Source organism: Cinclus cinclus, chromosome 6 (assembly GCF_963662255.1).
Source record: "Cinclus cinclus chromosome 6, bCinCin1.1, whole genome shotgun sequence".
Lineage (NCBI taxonomy): Eukaryota > Metazoa > Chordata > Aves > Passeriformes > Cinclidae > Cinclus > Cinclus cinclus.
The window spans coordinates 10,919,212-10,931,806 of record NC_085051.1 but is presented as its reverse complement, the minus strand read 5'-3'; the positions used below and the strand labels follow the sequence as shown (position 1 = coordinate 10,931,806).

At 36.6% G+C, this 12,595-nt stretch overlaps 1 protein-coding gene across 1 annotated transcript; it reads right to left on the bottom strand.

Annotated features, from left to right (window-relative positions):
* Positions 1-2,050: 2,050 nt before the first annotated feature.
* LYVE1 (lymphatic vessel endothelial hyaluronan receptor 1) lies at positions 2,051-10,340 on the bottom strand. Its single transcript, XM_062495190.1, has 6 exons — positions 10,259-10,340; positions 6,693-6,852; positions 6,447-6,586; positions 3,789-4,088; positions 2,931-3,009; positions 2,051-2,237 (listed from the first exon to the last, which is right to left on the bottom strand). Exons 1-6 carry the CDS (start codon positions 10,338-10,340, stop codon positions 2,051-2,053), a joined length of 948 nt encoding a protein of 315 aa, XP_062351174.1.
* Positions 10,341-12,595: the final 2,255 nt, after the last annotated feature.

Here is a 12,595-nt window from a genome sequence, read left to right as displayed (position 1 = left end):
AGCCACACAGACAATATAAAATCCAGTACTTGTTGATTAGTAATTAGAGCTGCCTTTATTCCATATAGAGCAGTGTAACAGCTCCTTTAGCCCTTGTGGTGTTGGCATAAATTGTGTAGTGAAATGGAGGGGCAGATCAAACCATGGGCATTGGTCAGGTAGCAGTGGGAAGGTTGGGAAGAAAGTTTAGGTTTCTAGGTACATGATAAAATAAGACACTTAGAGGTTAAGGCAGTATCTTATTAAACCAGGATAGATTTTTTTTTAGCAAGTAAACACTTCAGGAGACAAAAAGCACCCTTATTTAGCTCTAAAACAGAAGCAACATTATAATTATCTCTTGGACATAGGGGAAAGAATAGAGAAACAGGTAATTTCTAATCTCTAAAGCATGGAAAAGAGAAACAGAAGGGAGATTTTTTTAAATTTCCCGAACTACCTGGAATCCACTATGTTTGCCTGTGTCCTTGGGCCCATTTGCTACTCTGGCACCTTCATGACTGGTGGCTGTAGCTTTTCCTGATGGCCTTACTTGTGCTGTCTACTCCTCACAGAGAAATTCCATTCAGGATACAAGGTGTTACCATGATGTGTGCAAGGAGAGGAGTTACTTAACTGTCTGGAAAAGCTGTGTCTAGTGCTGTCCTCTGTTGAATGTTTTTCTGCTAAAATTCTGCTGATGGACATCTGATATGAGCAGTTTTTAGAGCTGTACTGAATCCCTTGGAGCCATAAAACATTACATAAAACATTTCTGAACTATCAAAAGAAAAAAAAAGGCAAAAAGAGAAAACAAAAAACAACCCAGGGAATCTCTTAAGTATGATGTTAGAAATACACTATAAATCACTACTAGTGGAATGTAAAAACACAAGGCATTTAAATTTTATGTGAATGAAAAACATTAAAGTTCATAACTCAGAACCCTACACTGTTGAAAACACAATATAGTTGAGCAGTTCTATTGCTATTTTAAAAATTGTTATTGTTATCTAAGACTATGTTTTTAAAGCTGCCTGATGAAGGAAAGAAAAATCTTCCTTTGGCATAACAACCTCCTTCACACATAAAGATAAGTTATCTAAATTCTTTATTCAGGTAAATATTTGATAAACTGCTAATGTTGTTATTTTATAACAACTAATTACTTCTGTAACACTAAGGTTATATGAATGCTTTTTACCATGAGACAGTTTTCATGAGAATAAATTGTCCAGACAAACATATCCACCACAGTTTATTTTTTAGGGAGTACTGTAGACATCCCATACCACCTGAGACCTGTATTAAGAAAGCCACACTTGGGTACACACAAAAGATCTCCAGTATAAGTCTTGTTCAAGGGGTTTTTTGTCCCCCTCTGTCAAATATCTGATGTGGAAGAATGATAATGGTTTCAATAAATAAAACAGTAAATTATGATACATTGAAGGTACCTAAGAAAGTTATTCATTGCTGTAAATATATATATATATATATATATATATATATATACACACACAACAGCATCTTTGTACCCTTCCTTGGGTATTTGAATGACAGTGGGATAATCCTTTGAGTTTTTACTCCCCTGTAAACAGAACTGTTTCTTCTGTTTGTAAACAGATATTTTTAAAAACAGCGTGAAACTACTGAATGGAAATAAGCTAATCTACATGAGGAGGAACTACAGTGCCAACATTTTATTTTAGGCATTAGGCTAGCAGACATCCTCCAGCCAGATATAAAAGCAGTTTCAGTATATATTGATGTGAATTCCATGCAAAATAGTTAATGTAGTGCATGTCATTAATAGCATATTCCTAACTGCTTCTTTATTAAAGATGAAAAATGAGCTGTAATATGGATTTGTAGAATTTTTTCAAGTAAATAAGATACCATGTTCTTCTGCAAGAATATTTGTTGCCAAAGATGTAATTATTGAAAAGCAAGGTATCATATGTTAAAGAAAGAGAAAATACGAGTATTTACAATCACTTATGTTTTAAAGCACTGCTAAGTTCTGTGTGCTTCATTTTATATTTCCGTCAAGAACTGTGCATTCTTTCCTTTAAACTTCTGCTTCTAGACATTTTACTGTGGGCTCAGGCTTAGTTTTACACTCTTCTACCTTATTTCCATTATTCTGGGTTTCCTTCTCAGGTGTTTGGTCGTTTGATTTTGTCTCTTTGAGAGCAGTAGTTACAACTGTTTCTTTTTGCTGATTCTTGTTTAAAAATGGGAAGGTTTTCTTGTACCTTTAAAAAAGAAAAGAAGATAGTAAAGCAGAAATACTGACATAGGTTGGTAGAATCACTCAGCTGGAATTAAATTACTCTGCCATACTCCAGTAGAAGTCTCTCAGAGGACAGTGGCATGCTAGATCATTGTGCTTTTTCCAGCAGTGTGCTTTCTAAAGAAATATTTTCATATTTTTTTAAAAAACAGACAATGTATATTCAGGATTTGTGGTATAAAATTATAAAGCTGTCTGGGCTAGGGTGAACTGCACACTTTTTAGTGGCATTTAATGATGCACTGTATTGAAGGTCCAAGTTTGACAAATGAGTTCAACAATTATTTTTTTTCTGAGCAAAATCATAGTGCAATAATAAAAACTTTCACTTTGAGTGTGACACAGAAGAAAAAAGAAGGATAAAACTGCATAAACAGATTTATGTATGAACAGATGCACATTTCAGTGTTGCTATTTTGACACACTTGGCATGGTTGACCAATTATAAATAGGCAATATTTTTTTGTGTTCCCAGCAGCAACAAACCTATCTGCATAAAAACGGGGCTTAAGATTTTTAAAATTTGTGCAACACTGTTATGTCATCATCATTACTTCTCTGCCCTTTATTATATATTTTAAATATTCAGTGAATGCAGTCTAGGAGCTAATTCAATCCAAGAGAGGAAAAATACCCCAAAAAACCAGCAACTTACTTTTTGATATAACAGACTGCTAGAACAACTGAAATAATGAAGAAGAAGATTGCCAGTACAAGAAGTGCAGTGGGGATACCTGGAGATAAAAGTGATATAAGCACAGAGTTTTTATTTATGTACTTAAAGCTGATGATCTGAATGCTTAAGAGCAAAAATCTCTTTGCCTAGTATAAGAGTACCTACAAATGAACTGAAGAATAGAATATTAGGAAAATCAAAAGCTGAGTTACTCCTGCTCATTTCTTTCAGGATAGGCTAAAACTGGTACTTAGGCCATCCCTGACAGATATTTGTCTAATCTGCTCATTGAAGGGTTTTGACAACCTGCTTAGAGAACATATTCTTGTGATTAACTATCCTTACAGTTAGCATGCTTTTCCTCATATTTAGTCTGTTTCTCTACTGCTGTGTATTAGGATTGCTTATTCACACCTCATATCTCAAGAACAATTCTCCTTAAAACTTTCTTGGCTACTTTTGGTTTTAAGAGCCTGGTGAGATTTCCATTACACTGGGAGTCAGATTTGCCAAGATTTGGCAAAAATCTTTGCCAAGATTTTTTTTAGAAATTTATTTACCCCAAATCACATTAATCAGAATGAAGGTACATAATTTCATATTAAAATTTATCATAAAGTATAAAATCAGATCTTAGTTCTTCTTAAAAACTATTTTAAAATCCTCTTCCCTATAAGCTTTGTTCTGCAAAACCATAACACTCCTATTCTGCCTCCAGGTTCAGCTACATTGAAATGGATGGTGGAGCAGCAAACAAAAATAGCAGTGAACAGTTTGACTACTGACTTCTACATAATTAATTATTTTCATTAAATAACTACCACATAAGGCCTTTACCTCCAAATACAACAGCATCATTCTTAAAAGCCAGGTGGGGAGTATGCTTGGGAAAGTCAGTGGGCAAATGCTCCTCTGGCACTGGTGTGGTGGGCCCCTCTGTTGGTAAGATGGTTTCAGTCACACATATGACACGAAATCTCTTTTTCAGGAATTCTTCTGACTCAGTCACAGTCACAGTGGGCACTGCTGTGATGTTCTCAGTCAAATCAGAGGCTGAATATGCAGTGAAGTTCCTTGATGCAGTTGATGAAGGAAATGTGGTAGTTGGGTCTGGTTGACATGAATTAATCTGGACATCTGCAGCAGGGAAAAGAAATGTATACAGGTTATGTTGGATGCCAGTTTTGTGCTTACTGCACACACATTTATTGTGTTTTTATTATTCAGTCTTTCCCTTCTGCAAACTCTTTTTTTTTTTTTTAATTCACAAAAGCTTTACCCAAACCAGGGTATTTTAAATATGTGGTTAAAACCTAGATTATACAGCTTTTATCATTACTCACATAGTTGCACACTCCTTTGAGCAAGTGTGGTCCTCATTTTATGATTCTATACCAGTGACTATATTCCTTATGAAAATGACTTAGAGTAATACTGCATATAAAACCTAAAAGGATAACCTCCCACAAGCTTAACTGCAGATTCAATATACAAAAGTATTTCAATTCTATTATATATATATATATATATATATATATATATATATATATATATGTTCAACATATATGCATGTACTGTTGATACTTGAAAAATCAATTTGATTTCCTGTAAAAAAAAAAAATGTAGCCCATAGAAGTTCCAAATAAATTAGGCACCAATGTGAGATAATAAAGAGATTTGATTCTAAGTGGGGAGGAGAGGGTAGGAAGTAAAAAACTTCAGATTTGAAGAAAAATAAGTAATTTCCAGAAATAAAGTAATTTAATAGAAGTGGATGTTGTTTGTATAAAAAAATGTAGGTGCAAGTGAAGTTTTATATGGAACTGGAAAAGCTGAGTTCTGAATCAGGTTCCTGTGAAAATGTTAACATTCTACATTGCTAGTGAAATTCTGTAAAGCTATAAAAATGTCACTAAAATAACAACCAGGCTACAACATAAATACCAGGGAAACGATGTATGTACTGTTTTCCAAGAGTGAATCCCCACGGGAAGTCTGATGACGCAGTCACCTTTACAGAATAAAATGCCAAAGGGCAGGGAATTGACACTTTTTCCACTATGAGAAATGAAACAAATTTTCAAGAGTTTTGGCAAGTGTTTTGGCATGAGAAAATTGACAAAATGAGCTTCTGACAAATATATTTTGGAAAGACATTGAAAGAAATGCCTAGAACAGGCAACAGTTTGGAAATTAGGATAAAGGACTGCAGAATCATCCCAAAGTGAAATGGACATTAAATGGTTTTCTAACAATTGAGCAATATTCTAACAGTGTATATATGTCTTTATTTTCTTTGAATTAAAGCAAAACAAAGCAAATAATCTGGAGTGACTTGCTGCCTCTTCAGCCTTACCCAATCTACCCAACACTTTTGATGCAGAATTACACACAACTGATGCAGTGAAAACACCATGCTGCACAGGCCTTCTCTCTACAGCTTTATCCTCAGTCTCTTTGGAAGCTCCAGTGTTCACAGTCACCAGGCAGGGTCTCAGGTTTTACATCTTTACATGGGCATATTCTGCATCTCCATCTTTCTCCTGCTTTCCAACCCTTGTTCACACAGTGTTCCTGAAAACTTTTGGGATTTTTGACATATTCTCTTGTCCTTGTTATCTAAAACTTATTGCCAAAGCCTAGGAACTGATTATAAATAATGAAATGATCCTTTATTTGGTCTAATTATTGGGATATTTGTTATGTAATAACCATAGATATGGGACAAAAGTAGAAAAACAACATCTCTAATTGCTTATTTTTATTTAATACTACAGAAGCTATTGAGAAACTATATTGATCTAGTGTGCTGAGATCTAAATTATATCAAGGCCCAAGTCCTGCTGTTGGATCTTCAATCTGTAAATAGCCAGTGAGGGGAAGGGCAGGTCTTTTCACACCTAGGATGATACAAATTAAAAAGAGCTGTTGGATTTTACTGATTATAGATTGGGAATCTAATTTGGTTTTATGGTCTCTTGACAGTTGTGGTTTATAATTTAATCGGGTTTAATGGATACACTTCCCTTTATTTAAAAAAAAAAAAAAAAAAGAAAATTAAAAAAACCCCAAACAAACGAAAAAAATCCCCACAGTTTTCCTGAAGTACTCCACTCTTGGCCTTTTTGAAAGAACAGACACACCACATGCAGATAACCCTGGTTAAAGATTCAATCATTCTCTTTTAAATTATCATGCCCAAATAATCAAAACATATTAAGAGCATTGTGTCAACATTATGGAATGGTAAAAGCAATTCTTCCTCAAGAGCTCTCATGGCAGCACCAAATTATTAATTTGGATTAACTGAATTCACCTTTTGCATTTCTTGGAAGCTTCAGAGCTAAGAACAGCTTGCCAGTGTTTAAGACATGGTTGAAAGGGTCAACAAATTATAGGAAATTACTCACTTTTATGATTTTTTAATGCAGAGTTTAAAAAAACAAACTAATATAAGACAAAACACACAGAAAATGGACTGTCATGCTTACATACCTGAGGAATTGAAGCAGTAGAGATGAAATTTTTTATCCCTGTTAGCATTCCATTTTGCTATTCCAGTTTTTCCTTGACCACATTTCTGGTTGGATGTTATTCGGGGAATAACAGCAAATCCATCTTTCACCCATCCATAGCTACAATTAAAAACATCAGTGTTTTTAGTATGAGATTTATCACCAGCCTCAGCTGTGTGTGAAGGTCTTCACTAAAGGTAGTGGACCACTAACTGATGGCACATACTTGCATGTTTCAAAGCCATGTTTCAGAGCCTCCTCAACTTGTTTTTTGCTTGCCAGCTGTAGATTGAATTGATTACATCCATTACTCGCTTCTGAGAAATTAGCTTTCTGATCAAGATAAATTCCTATACCCTTGATCCTGCAAGGTGAATTAATGGAGCCTGTAATTAAGCCACAGAATAGTCAAGGTTAGTACTGGAATATTAACATTTATTTCTCATTAAGAATTTAAGAGCAAATGAATTTAACATTTTTTTGAGGTTTCTAGCTTGAGGATAGCAGAAAAGTAATTCCTAGAATAAAAGACATTTTTAAAATAGAACTTATTTTTTTAACACAACAGTCTGGGATTTCAAAAAGTTTGACTGTCATTAGACTAAATGTATATACAGCCTTTTTTCCTTACTTTTCTTTTTTAAAATAAATTAAAGCTAGCTGTTGCACCAAGGCATTGATTCTGTTATTACACCCTTCTTTTGAAGGCAGTAAGGTATATAATAGCAAAGAAGTTACACATAATGTTTAATGGAATTAATATACCACTAAGAAAATAAAAATATTTTATCATTTCTGATGTTACTTATTCCTCCTAAACTCTTTTTTCTTTCTTTTCCTAGCTTGGCATGATGCTTCCATCCCCCCAGCCACTGTCAGGTGTTCCATTTACTGTGTTTAGCAGGGAGCAGGAAAAGAGGGGATAGGCCAGGTGAATTTAACACTCTTCCAGGCAGTTCATCCAGCTTTTTAAATAGCCACAGCTGGCACACTCTGTGTGACACCTGCACCAACACATGCTTAGCTCAGGTTACACCTGCTCTTCTTTCTCATCTGTGTTAAGGGCATAGGACAAAATTCAGGATTTGACACAAATAAGGAGAAAGGGTATTACTATTTTGCCTCCATATTTTACTGGGAGCATTTACTGGAAAAAAAAAAGAATATTCTTTTGGAATTATATGCAGTAATTGCCCTGTCAAATCAAACATTTCAGCATTTCATTGCAGACATGTCAGATAACCATCAGACCAGACACAGGTGTCACTTCCTTGCTCAATATGTTTGCCAGACTGTATTCACTAGGTGTGTACACTAATGCATATTTTATAAAATCTGTGCTTCAGAATACAGGCAGTCCACAAACTCTCAAGGCAGGATGAAGTGATGCCTCCAAATCCACTCCATGACTTCTTAACATGACAAGTTAAACTGAATTTTATGAATGAAAATACAGAACTGGCAGCCAAGCCACTCTTGTGATGCGAAGGGGATAAAAAGTAACTAAACTTATGCATCTTCCTAAACTAAAAAAACAGACAGGATTTTAGCTCCTGCTCCCAATGGATGTGGTGGGGCTGGAAATGGCTTTTGGAAAATGATGCATCTCTGCTGTCCTTACATTTAGTTTAAATATTTGGAAGAGAGATCTTTGAATCAGGTGGCTTTATCGCAGCAGAGAGGGAAAGCTGCTGAAGCCTTGAGCACTCCCCACAGACACAGTCTGTGGCTGCATCCAGCCCTGACCTGAGCACAAGTCAAGCCCAAACACATTGCAGGGGATGCAGAAAAGCCCTGTTGCTCAGTGAAGGTGTGTGTGCTGTTATCAAGGACTTCAAGTCTACCTTATTTAATCGAGTATTTCCCTATCTTCAGATTTGAGCCAATACAAACTTTTCAAAAGGCTGAGAAAGGAAGCTTCTCAGTGACCAACTTAACAAATTTCAAATAAAGCTGAGCAGCTGACTGAAAAGAATTCAATGAAATATTAGAAAATTACCTAGGTACTTGTGAACTGCTACACTTATTAATAATTCAGTAACAGGACAGATATTTTCACATGTGCATTTCATGACAGATACACAGCATAATATAGACATTCAGTGCCAGAAACTTAAGTTGCAAATTACAAGAAAAGTGACACTAGGATATGGACCAAAGTTGTGTCTTAAAATTTGCTAGGCCTTTTAAAACAAAACCGTGACATAAATGAAACATTTTGTAAAAGTTATGGATTTCACACTGTGAGGAAGGAATCCAAAAAGAGAACAGCTACCTCTTCAAGTCTCTTCATCTCTTCTTAAATCACCTCTGAATGCTGTTCTAAAGATGACTGAGTTTGTACAGGAGGAAGACTAATCCTTTAGAAGTACATTATCCTTTTTGGTCCACGAGCTACACATACCTGTACTTGAAGCTCTGCTCTATTTAGGTAACCTAGTACTGGCACATTCTGCTCAGTATTTTGGTCTTGGGTTAAAAATTTGGCTTACTGAAATAAGTGGGAAGACCTTGACAGAAGAATCTCACAGAAAGAAAAAGTTGCCAGAGAACAGGAAGAAAATTGTTCAGTTTTTGTAAGATATGGATGTTTGCCTTGTGTATTAGTTCCCTTTTTGCTTTTTTGGGGGATGGGAGCTGTTTTACTCTTTGCTTTGTGTCTAACCTTCACTGTGATTTATTAGAGTTCCCTTTGGCTGCTAGTGTCAGGGAGCAGCAAGCACAAGGCTGTTCCACAAGGAAAGGGGCCAGGAGCAGAGGGTGACAGGGCTGTGCCCTCACCAGTCAGGGCATGGTCCCACAGCACCCGAACAGCAGCACAGTGGGGACAGTGGCAGGTTTCACTGCCAGCCCCAGGGAGCCAGACAATGAATCAGACACCCAGAAAGTCCATTTGGGAACAGCAGGAGATGGTTCTACACATGCCTGAAGTCTATCCTGGAGACAAGGTTACCTACAGCCTAAATCTGGAGTCCACATGCACAGCCCAGTCAGCAAATCACTACAGGAGAGGATATGCCACAAAACAGCTCCAAGACACAGCTGGAGATCAGCCCTGATCTTAACTGCAGTTCTTGGAGCCAGGAGGGTGCATGAGAAGGTCCCAAGGAAGGGTACCTCCTCAAGCTCTCCTTTTCCCCAGTGGAAATTGTACCATGTTGGTTTTGCTGGAGGACACTACTGTTGTTAAGTACTCCAATCCTGTGGAATTTCAGCAGGACTTGAGCAACTAATTCACTCAGTCCAGAAGTCTTTCAGTAGGTGAGAAAACCAATTGTCTGCAATAACTGCATATGTTCTTTAACATAAATAGAACAAGAATTAACTCCCTGAAAAACAGTGAAGCATCTGGAGGCTTCTGGTGTGCATTGAGCATCTGCAGATATATCAGCAGCTACTGCAGATCAGATGGATGCTGCCAAGTTGATAATGGAATTTGAAAGAGAACTGGTCTCATGCTTTGCTCTTTGAGGATTGTACAAGACTGTTTGCTCTGGTATTTAAAATAATACAAAATAAAGTAACATTTCAATAGATCTGAGCTTAATCCTAAATGCAATACCAGATCTTTAAAATAAGCAGTTCTGTGGCATTTAGATAAAAAAGATTTCAGTATTTTCAGCAATTGAATTAGACCAAAAATGAAAGTTTCCCTATATGCCAGTTTTTGTTGCACTGTATTCTCATAGCCCTGTGGTTTCCTCTGCCAGAAACACATTTACACATTCCCCACATTTTTGTTTGTAAATGCAGCTACTTTTTCAAGACTTTAAAAAGTGGAACTTTACATACCTGTTACAAAGTAATTTTGAGCCAGGAATGTCATAACCCAGATGAAAGACACTGCTGAGGTAACTCCAAGATAATTTGCCATTGCCACCAACTTGAAAAACTCTGAAAAGTAGGAAATTCAAGGTAGTTTGTCTCCTGTGCTAAGGAAAGTTAAGGTATTGGATGCTGTCAGATGATGAGATGACTTCTGGAAAGCAACTTCAGCTGTCACTGCACTGCTTCATAGAAAGAATGTCAGAGCCAATGCGTTGATTGTCGCACTCCAGGGCGAGGTCAGGGACCAACCGGAAATCCCTAATCACCCTTTCCACCCGCTTTCATCCAGGGGTTCCTGGAAAATTTCACTACTGCTGATTCACAAAGCACGACTGAGGAAGGGAGATAAGGCTGTTAGACTGCTAAGTCAGTAAACACTTTGAAAGAAATTTTTCTTTTGTTATTTTTTCCTGTTTTACTGATGAACAGATCATTATTCATGTTATCTATTCATCTGGTAAATAAAACACATCTTCTATTGTATCACAATATGCCACACAAAATTTTTCTTTTTTATTGGATGGAAGGGCATCCATTCCCCATTGTCCTATTTGTCTTGATGGACTAGTTTTAGTTGTTTTCTTTTTAATTTAGAGTTCCAATGCCAAAGTAGTTCCCATAACACAGAAGTAATGTAAAACCTAAATCTGAAGAGATTTGGAGATTCATTACTGTATATGGGATACCTTGTGAGACCATAGGTGCAGAGTCAGCAGCCAGTGCTGTCACTGCTGCCTTTTGTGACATTCCAACAAACAGTGATTCCCATGGATTGATTCAAAACACAGATGAACCCCACAGCTATAACTTAGAAAACCTTCAGGAAGTTTTAGAAAAGATTTTTTTTTTCAGAGGTTCCAATAAACAAAGAGCAGGAATGGAGTTCAGGGAATGGGCTAACTCCTTTACTGCCAGTCATGTCTGCTACATCTACTTTACTGCTGACAGATGTTTGTCTAACCTGTTCTCAAAGATTTCCAGTGACAGATTCCTAACATTTCCTGTAATGTTCTTGTTCAGTGTCTCACTGTTCTTTACAGTTCAAAGGTATTCCCTACTCTAACTTGACTTAGTCATTCCCTGCTCTAAACCCATCACTTCTTTCCCTACTGGCAATGGACATGGAAGATAGTTTATGCTCCCTTATGTTTTGCAACTATTTTACATTTCTAAAGAGTTATGCCTCTGCTCCCAGTTTTCTTTCAGCTAAGAAAACCCTGCTGCCTCACTCTCTGGCTCCATGTGATGCCTTGCCAATGCCAAGACTAATTAATAAATTGCTTTACCTGCTTTACAGTTTGAATGGTGTCAGTCTTTATTTTTGCAACAGTATGATTGTCTTACATCATGTTCAATTTGTGATTGAGCAAACTTTTAGTTGTGCAGTGTCTCCAATGTCTTGTGTTTTCATAGTCTGTAGACACAAGTGTAACAGTGTAAAACTACCTGTTTAAACTGTGGTTTGCATTTAGAAAGTCCCCAGTTAATATACGAGATGGCACTAACTTTTAATGGGACACAGGCACATCTCCTGCAGCAGCATGTAACAGGGCTATTAGATGATGCTCTGTTCACTTTTCCTCACCTACAGAGCCTGAGGACAATGCTGGGGGTCAGGGAGTTCATTCATCCATAGCAATGATGAAATGAGAATTGGGTTATGTTTGGGCTGTGGTTTGGAACTGAATTTGATAAAACTCAATGAGATCTTTAGACAAAGTTCTAGCTCCAATTTCTTTTCCATTCCTTATTGTGCTGTACTTACCTGCCTCTACAAAGCCATGGTAATGTCAGGTACTGTAATCAAACTTGGCTCTCACTTGAAGAAGGCTGTAAGAGGATTCACTTGCATTTATAAGGTCGAAGCAGAAACCAATTATTATTCTGTAGCTCCCATGGACTATAGACTGTGGCTGTAAAATACTGAGAACATTAAACAAAATCTTACCATTGAAAATGCTTACCTTGAACTGCTAAGTATTTCCTGCCATAAAAAAAAATTAATGAATAGCTGAGTTTCTGACATTTTAAAATTGCATGTTAATTATCCTGCCAGATATCAACATTTTGTGCCTACTATCCTCACCATGGCAAAGTTCCTTTAGTCAAACTCTTGATGTTTAGTAGGACTTTTAGCTGTAAAAATGAGATAAACACCTTTGCAACACCAAACAAAAATGTGACCTCCTTCACAAGGTCTTACAGATTTGGAGAGGGAGAAAAGAATTTTAGAATGACGAAGCAAGACTGAAATAACTTTGTTTTCTATCTGTTTCTTCCTTTTTGTAGTTCAGCTGTTCC

Coding starts and splice junctions, on each gene's coding strand:
- LYVE1 (XM_062495190.1), bottom strand. CDS start 10,340: ATGGCAAATTATCTTGGAGTTACCTCAGCAGTGTCTTTCATCTGGGTT. Junction 6,853..10,258: donor TCAAAATTACTTTGTAACAG/GTATGTAAAGTT, acceptor GCTTAATTACAG/GCTCCATTAATTCACCTTGC. Junction 6,587..6,692: donor CATGGCTTTGAAACATGCAA/GTATGTGCCATC, acceptor TTTTAATTGTAG/CTATGGATGGGTGAAAGATG.